At 38.3% G+C, this 19,940-nt stretch overlaps 1 protein-coding gene across 13 annotated transcripts in view; it reads right to left on the minus strand.

The window, feature by feature from the left end:
• The window catches only part of gtdc1 (glycosyltransferase-like domain containing 1), a 423,082-nt gene that overhangs the window by 136,323 nt on the left and 266,819 nt on the right, over positions 1-19,940 (minus strand). For 12 of the 13 annotated variants that reach the window (XR_013577994.1, XR_013577993.1, XM_078552498.1 and 9 more), the window contains 3 exons: positions 10,534-10,914; positions 5,857-5,966; positions 5,078-5,222 (listed from right to left, as the gene is read on the minus strand). Coding sequence is in view for 11 of the 13 variants with exons in the window: in XM_078552498.1 (XP_078408624.1) it covers positions 5,078-5,222; positions 5,857-5,966; positions 10,534-10,914 (636 nt within the window). In the remaining 2 variants the exon portion in view is untranslated. The remainder of the gene's footprint in view (positions 1-5,077; positions 5,223-5,856; positions 5,967-10,533; positions 10,915-19,940) is intronic. The other variant, XM_078552506.1, reaches the window with a different exon arrangement.

Here is a 19,940-nt window from a genome sequence, read left to right on the forward strand (position 1 = left end):
GGAGCCATCCCTGCAGCTTCTGTGGACCCTGGAATACGTCAGGGATCCGTGACCGACTGAGAGTGTAGGAGTCGTGCACACTCCCTGGAAACCGTGCACGGATCTGCAAGATGCGTTTCTGGCAGTTGCACACCTGCTGCACATCCAGCAAATGGAAGCCTTTGCAGCTGATGTTGTTGGCCGCTTGTTGTGATGGAGACCTGAGCACCACGTGAGTGCAGTCTATGGCACCCTGCACCTGTGCGAAACCCAAGCTCTGGGCAACTCCAATCACTCTTGCATCCTGGTTCTCCTGGTCCCAGGTGAAATGCACAAAGTTGTGTGCCCTCGCGAAGGTGACATCCGTGACCTCACAGATGCATTTGTGGGTGGAGGCTTCTGATATCCCACAGAGGTCACCTGTGGAGCCCTGAAAGGAGCCACTGACACAGAGATTGAGCACCGCTGTCACTTTCATAGCTATTGGCAGTGGATGCCCTCCATGTCCCGATGGCACCAAATTCTACAGGTGGTGGCAGATGTGACCAACCAGTTCCCCAGACATGCACAGTCTTCGGCGACTCTGGTACTCGGTCACCTGCAGGAATGAAAGACGGCATCTATAGACGCTGGGTGTCACTAAGCGCCGACCAGTGACGGCTCGCTGTGGCTTTTCAGCCGCATGTGCTGGAGCCCCAGCTGCCCCTTCTTCTGCAGCCAGGTGCCTCAGTTGCTCTCTCCTCCATCGTCTTCGCTCGCTGTACGCCATGAGGCATACAGCTAGTTCACTAGGCTCCATGATCCTGATGTACTCCTCCTGCAGTATGAAAGAGACATGTGGGTTAGCATGGGTGTATTAAGAACGTGTCCTGGTTAAGTGTGAAGGCCCCTTAACACATCGCAGAGTGTGCTGGTCATCACTTGAATGGTTGCCTGAAACCCCATCCACCTCTGCCCCACTCCAACCGACCGATTGGTGGCAGCTTTGCCCATTGCACCGCACACTGTGCTCTCAGCTCAGCACAGGCATTCTCCTAACCTGTGCTACAAGGCAACATTGTTAGCTTGAACCATGGTGGAGGCTGGTCCAAACCGGGATGCTGTGCAAGGGGCTGTGACCAATGACTGCTCCAGGTGATTGTACAACATGCGCCGTTGTCCAACTGTTCTGCAGTCCATTAAAATGCTCATTACTTTGCAGTCAGTGCTCAAGGGGTGAAAAGCTCCGGAGCACTTGGTGGCCCTTTGATGCCTCTGCATTGCTTGAGTGGGCAGATAAGCTAGAAGCCTGACTCCAGTCGTATCAAGGGCTGTATCTGAACTGTCTCAGTTGCAGAGGAATGGTCACTTTATATCAGGTGCCCCTAAATAAGTGGTCGCTTCCCTTGCCCAGCCTACTTCCCACCCCGAATGCTTGTGTGCTACATTTAACCGCAGGACAGCCTTAGCGACCACGACCCCCCCTCCCCCAAAATGGCACAAGTCACCTCAGCTGCAGGGCTGCCCTTGGCCCCTCTCCCCCAAGTCACCTCAACCACAGGCCTGCCCTTGCCCTCTCCCCTCCAAGTCACCTCAACTGCAGGGCTGCCCTTGCCCTCCACCAGCCCCCTCCCGAGTCACCTCATCTGCAGGGCGGCCGTTGCCCCCCTTGCCTGTCACCTCAACTGCAGGACTGCCCTCCCCTCCCCACCAAGTCACCTCAACCACAGTGCTGCCCTTGCCCCTCAACACCCCACCCCCAGCGCACCTTAAGCTTGAAATCCAATAGGTGACCCTGGTGAGCGCTGCACAACATTATTGTGTACTCACCTCCTGATTCCCCTAGAAGTGCAGTCCACCAAGCGCACACCTTTTGTATGCTGTTGTGAAATATGTCAGCATGCTTTCCTGTCGACGTGGGCGGACAATCCAGCGGAGGGTGGGGAAACGATTCTGGTGGGCAAGCCTAATTATGATATGCAGATGCTTACAATGAGGTTCCCGACGTCCAGTAGTGGAAAATGCAGCCCGCTATCGGCGGGGCTGAGCAGATGATCGCAAACTGGATTCGTGCTGTTGTGAAACCGATCACACCATATTGTCCACTCACGCCACCGAACATGCCCGAAGCTGGCGGGCACGGAAAAACCCGGCCTCTGTTCCCATTCCTATCAGGCACCGCTTGCAATTGTAACACATTACTTATATCAGCTGGTATATCAAAATGCATTGTAATGATGTTTCAAATATGACTCTGCTTAGGGACAGTGCAGTCAAATCTCATTAACACATATAGTGTTCTAATAACATAAAAATACTTGTTGGACGAGAGGTTGTGTTCTATTCAATATACTTCCACTGAACAACTTCAGAAGAACATTTACCCCTGATAACAAGTATAAAATATTAAGGTCCATCAAAATTCACATTAATGAGACTTGACTATAAATGTGGATTCTTGATTATTTAATTATAAGCATATTTTTTTAATGAAATCAGACGACTGCATATCTATCACTTTTTTTTTCAGAAAAAACATGTTTGTATTATATCTTTTTGACTGTGGACTTTGATCTTCTGCGCTAGCTAAGCTCTAATTACTTGTCAACTCTTTTACTAAGCTGGTTTTGTGTTTTGGAGTAGAGTTTCCAGACACTTTTGATAAACTATGATATTTTGACACTGAGATAATACAGGTTCTCAATAAGCATAATGTAATTGGGAACAATCTAGTCTTAAGTTCTAAAGCCTATGTCACATGGGCAAGAGCATTGGACAATGGGTGGTCGGATACAATGATAAAGATTGACAGCATTGGTCAAAGGCACAGCTGGAAGAGGGGCTGCACATGCAGGTTTCACAGCTGGAGCAACAAATCCACTTTCACAGGTGTGCAACACTTGTGGTTTGAAGATTCCAAGATCTGTCTCAGTGTTCGGCTTTGCATTATAGCAAACTTGAGAGCAGACCTTCTATATTACAGCACTACACCTCATTGCAATACTCTGTACTATATCGTAATGTGTTCATACACTGAATCTGTTACAACTGAAACTGCTAAATATTTACCAGTCTGTCACAGATTCATGACTGTTATGTGTTTTAATGAGATCGCATGACCCCAAAATCATCTGACACCATCACCACCATTTAAGAGACCACTATCTCCTTTTCCTTGTAGGGTTCAAATTTAAAACCCCATGGTGAAAAGTACTGACTGAGGACTAATGCCTTGAGAGCTTTTTGGGATGTTGATAGGAAATTATCCTTGCAACCATTAACAGAGGAGGCAATGAAAGGATCGGGGACAAAGTCACCGACTAGAATTTAACTCATCCTGTGTAAAGCTCTTGAAGGTACTTTCTACTTATTAATTATTTTGTTGGCTCTGGTTAAAGTTTAATTAGCCAATTCCTCTTGCATCGACAAGCATGTTTTCATAATTTGCTATATATACATAGTATGAACACAAAATGACAATTCATAAGAAAACTATCTGGAAAGAAAAAAATAATAACATTGTGCAGAAGATACATAGCTAACAGAAGTGGTTTCTGTCAATAGACAACAAAGTGATTTCAGGGATAATAAATCAGCCATAGCTTAATACAATAAATTACTATGCCTGAGTCACATGTTACATTTATAAAATATGCACATTATCAACGTAATGTGTTTAAAACATATTCATGTTTTATTTCAAAGTGTCTAATTAGAGTTTAAGTATTTCATTTTGCCACATAGCTGAATGATTAATATTCAGTTTTGCCCTTTGATGTGACCTGTGGTTATGGCTAGGACCTTGTGCTCAATCTAAATATGCGCAGTTGAATAAGCAGGTGGCAAGTGGGCAAAAAATACAGCATGAAACAAACCAAAAAGGAGAGGCTGGATGAATTCCTCATGCAGGTAAAGTGGCTGTAATGGGTTGCAGGGCAATATTCACTACCATTTCATTGTTTTAATGCTTTTGTCTCTGAGTGCATGTATGGAAATTGCAAATGGCAACCATGCCAACAACAGTATGTATTTATAGTAACAGGGATGAGGGGAGCGTTAGGGACAACCCCTCACCTGCTGTATAAAAAAGTAAATAACTTTATTATACCTTAAACTCTACTGCCAAGTTAATACAGGTTGAACAGATTTGTTTGACTCTATTGAAAAGCACTGCTAAGTGTCACACATTTGGAATTCCTTTACCTGGGCAGATGTCACAGCCTTAGTATATGCCTCTAGATAGGGAGATATTCTTCTACCGAATGGGTTAACATTGATCGTATGTCAAGAAGGCAATAACATGACCTTTATTTTCAAGAGTGCTAAATCTATGAATCTTAATATGAAGATCTATCCCCTTGAATTCCTGTAATTTATTTGCAAATAGTTATTGAGATTCTGATCCTATATTTAATTAGCTGATAATTTTTCTTCACTGAATTATTTTACTGCAGGCAATGGCAGTCAGTCACATGTCCAGTACTAATGGTTCTGATACGTGGAATGTTATTTTTTTTTAACTGAAATGCAGATTACGAGACCCAACTTGAGTTGGAACAGAAAAACGCTAATTATTGATAGCACCTTTCTTGAAATCTTTGAAATCAGGGGAATGTGATCTTATAATTATTTTTTCCTTTTCTTAAATAAAAGAAAATGTTAATTATTAATGACACAAAAGGAGGGTAAATAAAAGCCACATGATTAAAACATTGCTGTATTAAGGATATTTTAATTAAGTGAAAATGCTAATGTTGTTACACTAAGCAGATCAGATTAAAATGATCCTCACAGTGAGTTATTGTAACCCATATTTTATGTTACATTACCAATGACATGTAAAAAGTGATCTACAGAAGAGATACACCACAAGCCATAAATGCTACAAAAAACACTATATATAAAATGACAGACTAAAAATTCTTTTTCATATATTTTCATGCTTCATGACTTCTTTTTTCTACATTTACAAAAGGAAATAGCGTGACAGTCTTTTAATTCCAAAGAAACAGGGAAGCTGGCAAATTGATTTCTAAGGAAATCATTTCTGTCTCAAATATTTCGGGAGATCTGCATTTCAGTTGACAGTAATTAGCATTAACTAATAAAGAACACTCACATTGCCACTCCAAAGAATTCGTGTTTTGCTGTTGAGATGACAATGTCTGCCATGCACAGAACTTTGAGGTAGTCGTCTCTACTGCTTTGGTAGCCCCAGTGCATAATAGAGGAACCCAATTCCCTTCTGGCCTCAGCAAAGATGTCTTTAATGAGAAAAAAAATATTCAACAATTCAATATGGTGCAAAATTAACTCGTATGTCAGCTTTGCCTCGTCTGAAGTTCAGGTTAATTAGCTTCTGCTTATTTTATAGAATTTCTTCGAGTTGTTTGCTTGTATAATCAAGGCAAGGAAGCAGAACCAAATGCTGAGGTGCAAAAGCTGACAGAAGCAAGGCCCGCCTCAACATCCTCCCCTTATGAAAAGCCAACTGTCTGCTTCATAAAACTCGCTTAGCAGACAGTGAAACAAAATGGACTGTAAAGTTCGTTAAATGAAAATATTAAAAAAGAATTAAGCTAATGGAGATAAAATTAAAAGAAATGAGGCAACAAAAACATCACACCAAAAATGGCATCACTGTGACAGCTAAGTTTCCTAATGACGGACTGCATTCGGAAAAATTAAATGGCATTCCATGCTTAGATTTCTTTGGAAAGTAATGATCCATGAATGATGCTCACTCCAGGCATTTAGAAGTGGAAAAAAATGCTCAACAACAACAAAGAGGGTTCTGAGACTGACAGAGGCTTTTATAACACTGAAGGTGCTAGGTTTTTTTGGTGGAGGGAGGTGGAGATATGGAAGGAAAGCTTTTATTCCCGACAGAAGCAATACCTGGCACATCCATAAAGGTTTCACCAAGGACAGACACTTTAAAAGTTAGTCCTTTTTCCTTCAGCTTCAGTAATGTCTTGAAGAAGACCTCAGGGTTCTTGTCATGCTCCCTTGAAACAAAACAAAGTTTAGGCTCATGAGTGGGTTTTACAAGTTAAATCGGTGGTGCATGCTTAGTAAGTCATGACAAACAATAATTTGAGCCATAGAGTTAAAGCTGCCCCAACCATTCAGGTTCAAGTCCCTTCTTTGGTACACTAGACAGAAAACTATGATTTCTATTTTTCACCTTTTAAAAGGGCAGTCACTAGACTCAGTTAACAAGAATTATACTTAATGTTTTGTATGCATTTGTGCTGATTTTATATATACATATATATATAAATTATATATATAACATATTACATATATATATACACACAATATATTATATATATTATATATATATATACACAATATGTTATAGATATATTTACACACTTGTTTTAATATTAGGTACTCATACCACATTGGGATGATTGGCTGAAAGGAGTTATGAGTTTGACACTGTGAGGGAGAGAACTTAGTGCACACAGTTGAAATGACAAGATTGTTGGAGCACCCTGCACTAATGACTGCATTTTTGCTGATGTTAATTTAGCTCCCTCACACTGCGAAGCTTAGTAACTCCTCCAGCTTGGTTCCCTGATGAAGTCATCAGGACTATCTGTTTAAAAAAATAATTCTCTCCCCTCCGTTGATTCCCCCCACGCCCCATAAGTAAATCATAGAAAAAAATGGATTTTAAAATTAATCATCATTTTGTATAACTTCTTTCTTCAAATATTAAAAGTAGTAAAGAAATCCAATGGGTGAAATTAGTCAATGCCAAATGGGCCGATAGCATCTCAGCAGCCCACTTTACACCAAACCTAATTGTCATCGTCAATGCTCAACAGTTTAACCCCACCTTAAAACGCCTCTTCAAAGAATTCGTCAGATTACTGTGTGCATGTTTCTCTACAGCACAGTAAGAGTTCAATCAAATGTAGTACTAAAGTTAACATGGAAGGTAATTCAGAAATGTTATATCAAACTGTGAATATAAAATAACCTTTCAATAGTCCAGGCCTACTTAACAAATTAACAAGAAGAATGTCTGTTTTTAGTGACCAAAATGGTTCATGTTGACTTGATACCAGTTATGAATATTTTAACCCCATTCTGGCTCCAACAACTCATTTTGAATAAACATTGGTTCAAAAAGTTTACTACTTTCAATTGGAAGAATAGAGTGCAGGGAAATCTTTCCAATTTAGAGTTTGTGGCATACATAAAATACAATAGGCCAAATAATAACATAGCAACATTACACTGATCTTTGTTCTTGTCAATTTTCTTTTTAAGAAAGACTCAAATAAAACAGTTCCCATTTTTAATTACAAATAATGGGTTTCAGTAGAATTTTTACCCTTCGTGAAATTTTTATTCAAGTGCTAATTAGTGAAAGATGGATTCACAGTTTTATTGCACAGCTCTCTATCACAACATTAATCAATCCTGCAATCAGAACATATTAACTCTTTTTATTTTAGCACTTGTCCAAGACATATGAAGTTCATAGTAACCCTCAGAGTGCCATCTGCCTGGCACCTACATCCACTGTAGATTATAAAAATCTTTCCAAACATCCTAAATCCATAACATATCGAAACAGTGAATGTTGATTGTCATAAAAACATATCTGATAATAGGGTTTTCCAAACACAGGTTAAATTCACACTTTGCTTTCATGTGTATGGTCCTTTTTATAATTATATTTATTTATATATAAAATATACAGTGTATATATGCATTATATATTTTATACATATAGTGTATGTATGTGTGTGAGTGTGCATGTAAACACGTTTGAGAGAAAAATGCAATCATATAGTTTGGAAGGTTAAAGTCCAAACTCAATGTCTAATCTGCTTTATAAATAAAAACTAATTCTTTTGTGTGGAGCAGGAACATCACCATTTACAAGGACTGTGGATTTAGACTACAATAGCTTTTTGCTGAAGGTCAAATGTCTATGTTACGTTTTAATAATAATCTAAAGCAGCACCTCCAACTACACCATTTCTGAGGGGTTCATATTAGGCTCCTAAGGTGTGGTATTAACAGAGCTTATTTATTTTAATTTGAGAGGCTCTTATTTGTCCATTCCCTTGTGGTAAAGCTGATTTCCATGATGATTCCCTTCTTAATTTTAATACCCTTTTTACTCATCATATAGACATTAGAATTTTGCAGGAAATAATGGAACTCCCGCGCAGGAAGAAAAGACAACTGAAGGGATGATGGTAAACTAGCTTTTGCAATTAATTGGTGTACGGTAGTGCACATGTATGATAACAGAATTTTTCACCAAGGAAAGCGAGGTTAATTAATGTATGAGCTGCATTCACCAAGATGCTGAATTTAGTATTTTTCCCCCATGCTGTCTTAAGTGCCTTGATTTCCCAGTAATGACCTAGTTCTCCTAATGAGTAACATTAACCCCTGGCTGTATCTGTCCAGGACTTAATTGTCAACTGAAGCTGAAATAGAAGAGTTTGCCGATCAGCAGGTATGTGGTACATTAACACATGTCATCTCAGGTCCTAATAAATAAATCTGTTGCCATGGAAATAGTAACATCAGCAGCATTGCCTTTCCTCACTTTTTGAATGTATGTCTCTCAAGCCTCGAGTCGAAAGGGTAGGGGGGTAGTGGTGATGAGGTGGGGGGGAGGGTGGGGAGGGAAGGTGAAGGATGAAGGAGAAAATAAAAAAATATGGAAGTAAATACCAAAAGATATCAATGCAATTTTCTCAGGTCAATTTTTGAATATTGCAACATATTTTCTTTTTCATTTATCTTCTTTTCCTTTTTAATTATATTTTCCCCTCTCTTCAATAACAACTTTCTGATTAAATCTACCAATTCTTTCCCCCTCCCTTTTTTTTGGTCTCTTGTATTCCTTAATTAACAAACCTGACATTAAAGTAACCAGCCAGCAAGTGCACAGAACCGGGTGGCATTTGAAGTGTTTTATCATGAAATTATCCCAACAGAGTCCATCCCGCAAGATAACATCATCATCAATACTCCATGCAAGACCCAACAGCTCAAGCACAATATTGCCTGCCATTTATCTGTTGTCAGCATAGGTTACAAACTGTAATCCTTGACTGCCTTGGAATTAGAATGTCTTTGATGTCCCCACAAGAGTTTTTGCCTGAAGGCTTTACCAATGCTCTGCAGCTCAATGTTTATTCCTCGTAATCTTCCTCTCATCTCCAGGCTACTGGTGACAGATGGTTATGTGCACACAATAGTATTAGAGTTTGATATTTTTTTGCTCTCTATACAACAAATATCTATCAGATGTGGGCCAAGAAAGCTGACATAGCTCACTTAGGTAATGGCAACAAACAGCTTGGGTTGATGTTTTTGTCATTTTTTTCCTGCTCTCTGCTTGTTTCCTTTCTAAAAATTCTCAAAGGTAAAGTATATTAACTTTGCTGGCTTTTATCAAAAAAAGAGGGAAAATTACACCTTTTTATTATCACAATATTGAATGTTGATGGACTTTTTTTCATATGTTAATCTCTTTTCACATAAAATACCTCTACTTCTGATTAGATCATTGGATAAGACCACAAAATAAATAAATCATATCAAATTAAGTTCACTTGTCTGTATTTATACTGCATTTCCTGAAGCACTATTAAAATTTACTGCACCCCCATGATTTCAAAGGGTGTCTTAAACATAACCTATTCTCTTAGTAACTTCTCCATCTCCACAACTATTTAAGAACATATTAATTTTATTTCTCGCACTGTTATTTGCCTGTGCTCCCTAGTTGTAGTGCTTAAAAATTTTGTGGCATAAATACAAAGTGTGGGCTAATACATTTATCATGACTCAAGACTGTAGGTACAGTTGTTATATTTCACAGCTTAGTACCATTAAAAATGGAAAAATATCAAAATACCGACTTTTAAACAAATTACATTACAGCATGATTTGTAAACTAATTCTAGATCAATTCTTCTCCTGCTAAGGCTTTATGCTATATCGCCAGAAATGTCACATTTTGTTTCCTAAAGCCCTAGAGTCAAAGATGAAAATCCTTTTAGATACCAGCTGCTGCAGATCAGCTATGAAAGCTTCTCCAGTTTTAATGTACTGGAAGTCAAATCTGTGTAAAGACGATTTACTTTACCGGTGTGCGTACTGTTGCTTCACCTGTAACAGTTGCTCAATGAACATCTGACCTACTGATCCCACCCTCCCCCTGCCAAAGTGTCTCTTCCAAACCGCTCATAATCTAGGATGAAGTGGATTCTAATCAGGCCACATGCAGATTAAACAGGCTAAAAGATAACTAGAACAAAACGTTCATGTTCACCACTGAAAGATTATCAGGCTGGGTTTCTCCCCACCGCCCTCCCCCCCCACCCATTAATCCCAATTTATTTCCCTCCAACAGCACTGAAAGATGAACTTTGAGTATATACACGTGGTGATTATCTGAACAGTAGATTCTGCTCTGTTTAGAAGAGCTTACAAGATCCGGCTTTGTCAGCGATAACATCTGGAATATGCTTCTGAAAGGCAGAGATGAACTAAATTTATAGATTACCTCAGATGTACACTACTTACCACCTGTGGGGCCAGACAATATGCAAAGGCATATGCTCGGAGGCAGCACTGCAATTTTCCTCCAAGTTCCCACCCAACATGCTGCAGGGGTTAAAGGCCATATGTTCCTTATCTTCTCCATGATAAGCATTTGTACCTTCAGTTCTCTTGAAGCAGTTCAGTTCTTCGAGTGTTTCTGATAGGTTTGATAGTCCTTCTTGATTTCTGGCATCCTGTTTTTCAGCAGAACCAGGTTCCAGACATGAAAAACTGTTTCTCATCAATCCATCATCTGCTTTACAGTTTTGCAAAGCAATCAGACTCTCTAAAGCTTTACCATCTTCAACTTCTTGAATATCAGTCATCTGCAGATTGTGGCCAAGTTTATGTGCTGGCAGAAATCTGAAACAAGAGGTCAGGCTGTGACACAACTGTTACATGAAGGAGGGGAGAGGGGGTCGGGGGGAAGAATCATAAAAAAACAATACCACAAGAAGCAGTGTAAAGAAGTGCAAATGGAAATTATTTCTAGTGTGTAAAACAAAGAAATGGTCACTAAAATCACTTAAACACTGATAAATAGTTCATTCCATTTGAAATAATTTCTAGGAAATATTTTTTAGTGTCCTAAGCAGATCCATTAGAAGCACAATGTAATTGACCTCAGTTGACCGTAATCTGGGGAAAAATACGAAAATAATCACGTATGTACACGCATATGTTATTTTGATACTGCATCAAAACCTATTCGCTAAAACTATTATTGTCATTTCAAAACTGCACTTAAATATTCCGCCATGATGGGTCTATAATAAAAAAGACAAGTTTAGCATTTGCGGAGCATTTTTTTCCCTTGACTGATATTCTCAGTATACATAAATGCACACCAGAATTATACCATTGTCAAGTTACACCAAGTATTACCTTCTGAGAACAGTGAGAAATTCTCAACTTATTTTAGTCTGGGGCAGGATGCTGAATTGCTTTACCATTGTCAAAACCGTTAACAGTTGTTGTTAAGGAGCATTGTTAATAAGAGCAACTCTGTCATGTTAATCTTTTCATTTCAGCATCTTTGTCTTTGGAGATGTAGGAGGTGCGTATTTAAAGCGCTCTGTTAAAGATTACAGTCAGGCTTGCATCCAGCAGATGAAATTCTGTAGGATAAGGGGGAACTGCATAAAATAATTTAATGAACTGGCATTTCTACTGAACTGATTATGTGGAAAAGTCTGCTTATGTTTTTTTGACCGTATTAAAGGGGTGGATTGTTATTTAAAGCACAAACTCTATTATTTGAGATGCAAAACAGTTTAGTTTGTCATATCATTCTTTTTGACATTAAAACAAACACACTTTGAGGAAATGTTTGGTTAAACTCTTAACCACATACTCACTTTTAGGATTAGACCCAACATTTTTATATTCTGGAAAAGGTTCTTATGGAAAAGTCTGTACTGTGTCATAGCTGCTACCAGACCCATTAAAAATGTGGTGCTTCTTTATTTGCAATGAGTACTTTAAAGGGCCATTCACAATCTTCCAGATTTTCAGAAGCGCATTAGATGAGTATGAATGCATGCATGTGTGAAGGAGGAGGGAAATTAAAAGGTTACACACTTTCCATTTGGAACAAACACTGGTAAAATCTTAAAATGGTTGTTATAAAATATGGCATATCTATTAATAACAATGACTTCTGGAAATTATTACAGATCATTCTGTATTGCATGGGCAACTTTAAAAGCCACTATATTTTTTTCTGCAATAATTATTTTCCTTTATTTGTAAGAAAAAAAATAATTAATATAACCTGTTGTAGTTAAAACATCCTTGGATAAAATATGGGCCCCGCTGAGTTTATTCAGGTCCTTCACACTTTCCTTGTTTATAGTACCAAATGGTAGATAAACCAATGGGACAGAAGGTGGATGTAGATGTTAGCTCCCATTTGTCACGATAAACAGTGTAAATGTAAACCAGTCTGAATAAATAAAACACTTTTTTTGGTGGTGTTTGTTTATTTGAATCTCTAAATGTGGCATTCCTTTCAGTACTGATGATGTCAAACTTTACAGGCATTTATAGGTTACTTTTAACTCTCCAAGTACTGTTCCAAGTACTGACTTATTTATTGCTTTTGACATTTTTTTTAAAAAGCACAAGAATGGGGAAAGAATGCAAGCAAATGTATACTGATAAACTATTTGAATTAGACAAAGCCGACATAAATGCAAAATACCATGAAAGCAATTTGAGCGGTGGTTGGGACTAAACTGCCAGAGGTGATGGCCATGTAGCTTTAGTCACCGCTGCCAATTCTTTCCATCCTCTATTAACAAACCTTATTTTTATCCAAGGTAAAAGGGCCGATGCCAGACTGCAAAGTCCTTTCTCCTCAATATGAACAACAGTTCCACCAACAGAAGAGAAAAGTACTGCTTGAATTGAGTGCCTTTGAAGGAATTAATAGACTCAGGAACTCTACTATGCCAATACCACTCCAATTCATATTGTAAGCACACGTTATTAAAAAAGAATTTTTAAAAAATATAAACTATCAAAAAGACATCAAGCAAATGCTAACAGTTAAATATCCTAGGTTATGAATAATAACTGCAGCTCTCCATAGGCTTCCCTTTTCCTTGCTTCTTCACGAGGTCAATGTAGAGAAGCCACTCTTCGCCTCCCCCAAGGTAGCTTTCTTGATTGTTAAAGGTGCAGATGACTTAAAGATCAATTTTCAAGATTTGCCCATTTATATAAAATTTACAACATGCAAAAAATGTATTAACTAACATTAATGATGTATAATTAACAGGTAACAAAATACATATTTTCTATGTGCTCGCAAATGTAATCTGCTAGTCACATGGAAATTCTCAATACACATCGCAGTAATCCTCTCGTATTCAGAAATGGATCTGTTATCGAGTTGCCATATGGATGCAGCAATATTGTCTTCTTAAAAATTTTTCAAGAACACTGTCTGAATGACTGATGTAATGCCATTCATCAGCACTACATATTTGCGCTACTCAACAGGAAGAGTGCAATTTTTATCCATGGAGGAATGTTAAGAGTATTGTCAAAATTTCCACATTGCAACTCATCATTTGCTGCACATAAACAGGGGCAGAATCAAGTGATCAAAATTGTGACAGTGATGTAATTCTGCTGTGATTTTCTAACAGTTCAAATATTTTAAGTTGGATTGCTGTGTACATGATGGAATTTAAGGTTTGTAGCCAAAATTTTAAAATGTTCTTTGCCCTTGAATAAATTACAAATGATTCCCTCCTAGTTTTTTTAAAAAGTGCATAGCGATTAGAAGGTCAATGTATTGAGAGTATTAAAAAAAATTGATATATGATTAGTTTATCCTAGAGCCATTCATTTTAATTTGCAAATATTTGGCCTCAACATCAGAACCTTGCTTTCAGCCCTCGAGGAACATTTAAAACAGGGGTTCCCAAACTATGGGCAGCAACCCTCAGTGGGGTCACAAGTCGAGCAACTGGGGCCACGAGTTCCAAGGCAACAATTGCGGCTGTGGGGCGGAGACTCAGATTTGACAGCTCTGGGATCAGGTGTGAGACCCCTTTAAATGTGCATGATTTTTTTTGCCTGTGGTCTAATCTAATGTGCCCTGAGACCCGATTGCTGACACTGACAGAACCTGCAAAATGTTAGGTGTCTTAGTTATTTTTAGTGCCTGTATCCCTGCTGTTGGAACCCCCATCCTGCTCAACAACTCTTCCTTCGCTCCTCTGCCCTCTGCAAATTTTCACTCTGGGGGTCACACCAAGTGTGAAGCAGAAAAAGGAGTCACAGCAGAAAAGAAGTTTGGAAAGCACTGATTTAAAGGCTATAGAAATACTTCTTTTGCAGAAACTAATACATTACTGTTAAGTATCCTGCTCTTGTGGAAATGTATGTCTTCAGTAAGTTACATGCTGTATCAATAGCTATTGCTATTGCATTATTGCAGATTTTTGTTTGTCTGGAGCACAGTAGGAATTACAATCCTGCAATTTTGTTGATTTAAGCAACCTGGCCTCTCAGATGTAAACCATGGCTACGAGCTATTAATTACCAAATAGCCAGAACAAGATGCTTTACAGCTTTAGTGAGGTGAAAAACAAAGTTTAACTCAGTGTAATGCCAAATAATGCTAGTGTATTTATCCATACTGCACCTCAATTCCTTTGTTGTTCAATTCTCTGTTCACTTTCTGCTCTGATTTTTTATGGCTGGAGACAAGTCTTCTTTACCCCACTGCCAATATATTTATGTACATTAACATTTCTTGATTCAATCCTAAATTTTGGTTGAATCAAATTTATTGAATTTATAAAATAGTTTTCATCATGAGGCAAACAACTTCAAAAATTATCACAGCAGTGGAAAGTGTTTTTCTCTGTTTATACTTATAGTAAAAATGTCAATATAGTGTTATGTAAAGTGTACTTTATAAAGAACAAATTCAGGAAAGCAATAATGTTCAATGCACTGAAGTAACTTTGTAGGTAATACTCAAATTTATTGCAAAGAGTTAAACAAAATACTTTCAGAAAAAGAATTGAATTCCATATTTAAGAACACAACAGTTACCACAGCTGCATCTCGGCATTTGTATCAATTCAGAAGAATTCAAAGAATGCCAGTGGCAAAGCTTCACTCACTGCTTCTCCTGCCAGGAGAACTGTCCTCCACAGAATGAGATTGCCTGGAACTCTATCCCTTGTGTGCAGACGTTCTAATGTACAGTTAAGTAGCGTTAGCTGAAGCAGGATTCTTGGGGCTTGCATCAGACCACAGAAAATCTCTAACTTGTCTCTTTAGTACCTGGTAAGAGTTATTCTGAGTCTTTCTATGCTCCCAGCAATCATCAGGGTCAAATCTGGGAGACATCTGTTTTTGTTACAGTTGCCTCCAGCTGTACCCGGTTATGCCAGCTAATATACAAAATAAAAAAAAACCCTCACAGGAGACCTATGGCTCAAGTGAAAGCTCGTGGGATCCAAAATTAAGTTGGAAATTGGATTATCAATTGGTTAGATAATAGGGCAGCTGTGACCCATAACATCCCTGAGGGATTAGTCTTGAACATTTGTTAACAACCTCAAAGGTATTGTATTTAGAATGTCTAAGTTTGCAGATGACACCAAGTTATGTAGTAAAGTAGGAAGAGGAGGATGACAATCCAAGAGACCTAGAGAGATCTGGCAAACGCCCATAAGAGAAATACATACTGAATACAAAAGGGAACACGTAGTATTACACAACTAAAAATGCATTAATAAATAAGATGTAGAAAAAAAGACTTGCATGCTGGTTATCCAAAACTTAAAATAATGTCACATTGTATGACACCAAATGAAAAAACAAATAAAATACTATGATGTATAGACTCCACAAATATCATCAAAGATTTGGAAAAGAAGTTTAAGAAAACCAAAATGGACAAACAAATAAAATGCTACGATACGTAAATGGAACATTACCACTCTTGGTAAATCTAATATTTACCAAAACATAATGTTGGAAGGTGTCCAAAGGAAGGTGAAAATAATAGCACTAGATCTTAAAATGAACAACTATAGGGAGATAAGCTTACACTGAAAAAGACCAATATACATTTTAAAATCAGGAAACAAATCAATAAAATAGGATCAAAAACAAAAATAGCTGGAAAAACTCAGCAGGTCTGACAGCATCTGCAGACAGGAATACAGTTAATGCTTCAAGTCCATATGACTCTTCATCAGAACTAGGATGTTTTTTATGTTGACTAGTAGTTAAGATTAGAAGTTAAGGAACATTTAAGGAGTCTTCACACCAAGAGCTGTTAGCCTACAACAGACTTTTAAATAGCCAATTAATTTTTATATTTTTAAGCATTCACTAAGGAAAAAAAAACAAGTTCTTGATTCGGCAGCAAGTGGAGAGATGTAAGCATCATGCTGAGGCAAGAGGTAGATGAAAATCGATTGCATAGGTCTTTAACGTTTCAACAATAGGAAGCAGAGTTGATTACACAAACACACAATTGTGCTTGCTTGCGCCATTCTTAGCTGAGGTGAACAAAATTGTGGTAGAAGAAATAGGTTTTAAGGAAGTTAATTAAATTGGAAAAAGATGTTGCAAGATCAAAAGAAACGGGTTTAAAAATGGAAAGATTTTCCAGTTTGAGAGTCATCTCTGAATTTTGACAGCAAAGGAAGTGGTCAGCAACAAAGGATTTTGTTGGAGAGAGACAGAAAAGGAAGTTTTGCTTGCTGTAATATATCTGGAGATTTCGTGCAGCAAAATGACTGTTTATCTTCAATTCTTTGTCAGAACATTCAGAAGGGTAATTAATGCCTTGTGGACTTTTCGAGGGACATTTATGATTGATCATTTTACTGTTATAGTATTGCCTAATCCCATTTCTGATCCATCTATTTTGTAACCTGTAAATAAAAATGTTCATTAATTAACCGTAATACGAGTCTACATAAACTCCAATATGCAGATTACTGCTACGGGAGTGAGCACTGTTGGTCCCAGATCATGTAACAGTCTCTAAGGGTGGGTTTGTCAAAGTACAGCTTCTAGATCAAGGACATTGAGTCTGGTCATAGGAAAAGCTGTGGAAATGCTGAAAGAGAGAAGGGCACCTCAAAAAAGTGTAACAACAATGCTCCATCTGGAAACAGTCATCATTAATGACAGAGATCATGATAGTACATAAGCCTATAGGAGAATAAAGGGACATTAAGAACAACAGTCTGACCCTGCTTCTCAAGTACATAAATAATTTGGATGTAGGAATTGGTGGCACAATATTGAAATTTTGCCGATGACACCAGGTTTGGGGTATGGCAAATTGTGGTGAAGATTATGAAGGGCTGTAGGAGGAGATAGAAAGGTTTGAAGGATGGGCATATAGGATGACTGATACAGTTTAATATAGAAACATGTTAAGTATTACATTTTGGAAATAGAAATAGAAAATTCACCTTAGAGAAAGAAAAAAATTGCATAATTACATAAAGTCTTGCACAACCTCAAGGCATCCCAAAACCCCTTACATCCAGTGATGTACCTTCAAAGAGCAGCTTCTGTGCGTGGACGGAAATAAAAAAAGCTTAATTGTGCTCAGCAAGGTCCCACAATGTCTCATCCTAATTGTTAGATTGGAAACAGAATAAAAGAGCTTAGGAGTTTTGGTGTACTACTACACTGGTAAGGATGTCAGTAGAAGTAGATAACGCAATCGAAAAGGCAAACAGAAATCTTTGTTCTACATCTGAAATTTCAGTTATGCCAAAGTTTTTGTATTGTGCAGAGTTTTGGAGAACCCCATTACCAGAAGGATGAAAAAGCAATGGAAAGAGGTGCAGTGTAAATTTACTAAAATAATCCAGGAATGATCAGTTATTGTGAAGCGAACCTTGAGAAGTTAAGCTGTTTTTACAATAGAGCTGAGAAGGTTAAGTGTAATCTGATGCATGTCTTCAAGAGGTGCTATATTAAGGCAGATAGTGATAAGATTCTTTTCACTGGTTGCCAAGACAGTTGTGACACGAGGTACAAACGTAAGCAAATCAAAAATGAATTAAAGGGGATGTAGATTTTTTTAAAATACAAGTATTTAGAATGTGTGTTTCTCCATCACAAATGATTGTTGGAGTTTTTGAAAGAGATAAATGTGAAAGAATATAGGGAACAAACAAAAGGTCAGAACAGCACTCGCTGGCTCACATGGAGAAAATCTGACTTTTGTCAAGTGCTCTAACATTTTATTATCTAATTCATTTCAAATCTGATTTCTTAAGTTTTGGGTAACCATTAAATTTACAGGAACTTTTGGAAAACAGATATAAAAGAATGTTGAAGGAATATAACAATTTACAGCAAATAAGCATGGTCATTATTGCATTTTTTTAGGTTATTGTTAAGCACCTTGGAAGAACACCAATTGCACATCAAGCCTTATAGTGCACCAAACGCATCCGTAACTCAACTCCTTTGATTACATGTCGGAAATCCTGTCTTCCTGCTTTTCATGCTTCTGTACTTAATAAACCAGTGGAAATCTCCATGTGGTTAAAAACAGGATGCATTTAGCATATTTTTACCGAAGATTGGAATAGTTACTCGCCATTACAATGATACTCTTCCAAATTGCAACAATGAGCAACTAACTAGGTATCCTGTAATATTGCAGCTTGACTCAATCTTGGTGTCCTAGCACAGCCAGAGTGGAGGAAATTGTACCTCTCAATGGCAGCTTGCTCAATTAAAACTACGTGCCCAAAGACCTACATGGAGTTACTAAGTCTACATATTCAACTGAACAATTGGAATTTTTCTATTTTTAAATTAAGGTGCAGAATTCATCTCTTCAAACATTTATGGTAAATACACATGAAGTGGAAAATAAAATCTGTTGAAGTTCTGAATTGGAACTGATCCTCAAACAGTGTAATAAACATTACTTGACAGGGTTGCATAAAGTTAACTCTAACACGGGGCAGCATTTTACCCCCGTCGGGAGGGTTGTGCGGGAGCGAGCGGGCAGGTTTCCGATTGGCGCCCCCACACTATTTTACCTTGTGCGCTCCCTGTGTGGGCGGGGGGGGGGTTGGATTCCCTGAGCCAGGAGCTCTGAGTATCCACGCAAAAGAGCATACAGATCTCCCTGAAGCAAAGTGCTGCCTCAGAGAGATCAGTCTTACTTTTAAAAACCTAATTAAAGATGGAAAAAAAATTAAGGACACGTCCCCTCATGTGAAACTGTCACATGAGATGGGACATGTCCATTACTTTTGTTAAAAAAAATTTCGTGAAATTTTAAATCTTACATGAAATCTCATCCCGCCCGGCATCACCCCGCGTCATTTTATGCATTGGTGAGCGGGCCCCGCCCCCACTCGCTGGAAAATGCTGCCTATGGGCTCTCGAAGTTGAAATTTCCTTCCTTTTGCTTAAGATAGGTTAGTGTCAGGTACCATTCCCTAGACAAGGGAGAATACAATCTGCTCCCTGGCATCTATTAATGCTGCTATCAGAAAGGCGCAAGAATACCAGAGTGGCTTGTTTTCCAATTTTCATCACTACTATTTGATTTTCATGCTGGCATCTGCATTTCTTAACCAATCAGTAGGTGGTTTCAGGTGTAATCTTATTGACTTCCAACAACTGAGAAAAGATGGGATACAGAAGTTCTGCTAATCTGAACTAAGCAAATTTGGATTTTGAGGCAGCTTTGAAGTTTCTTGCTTGTTCACAGAGCACTGGACCAATTTTCAGGCCGGGTATTCCCCATATGGTGGTTGGAGATCAGATAGTTCACCATATCAGGGTGTGTATGATAGCCACAACTGATTGAATACAGGTTATCTATCAGGTAATTTGCAGGTGATACAGTACGGGGATTT

Source organism: Cetorhinus maximus, chromosome 11 (assembly GCF_964194155.1).
Source record: "Cetorhinus maximus chromosome 11, sCetMax3.hap1.1, whole genome shotgun sequence".
In the NCBI taxonomy this organism is placed as follows: domain Eukaryota; kingdom Metazoa; phylum Chordata; class Chondrichthyes; order Lamniformes; family Cetorhinidae; genus Cetorhinus; species Cetorhinus maximus.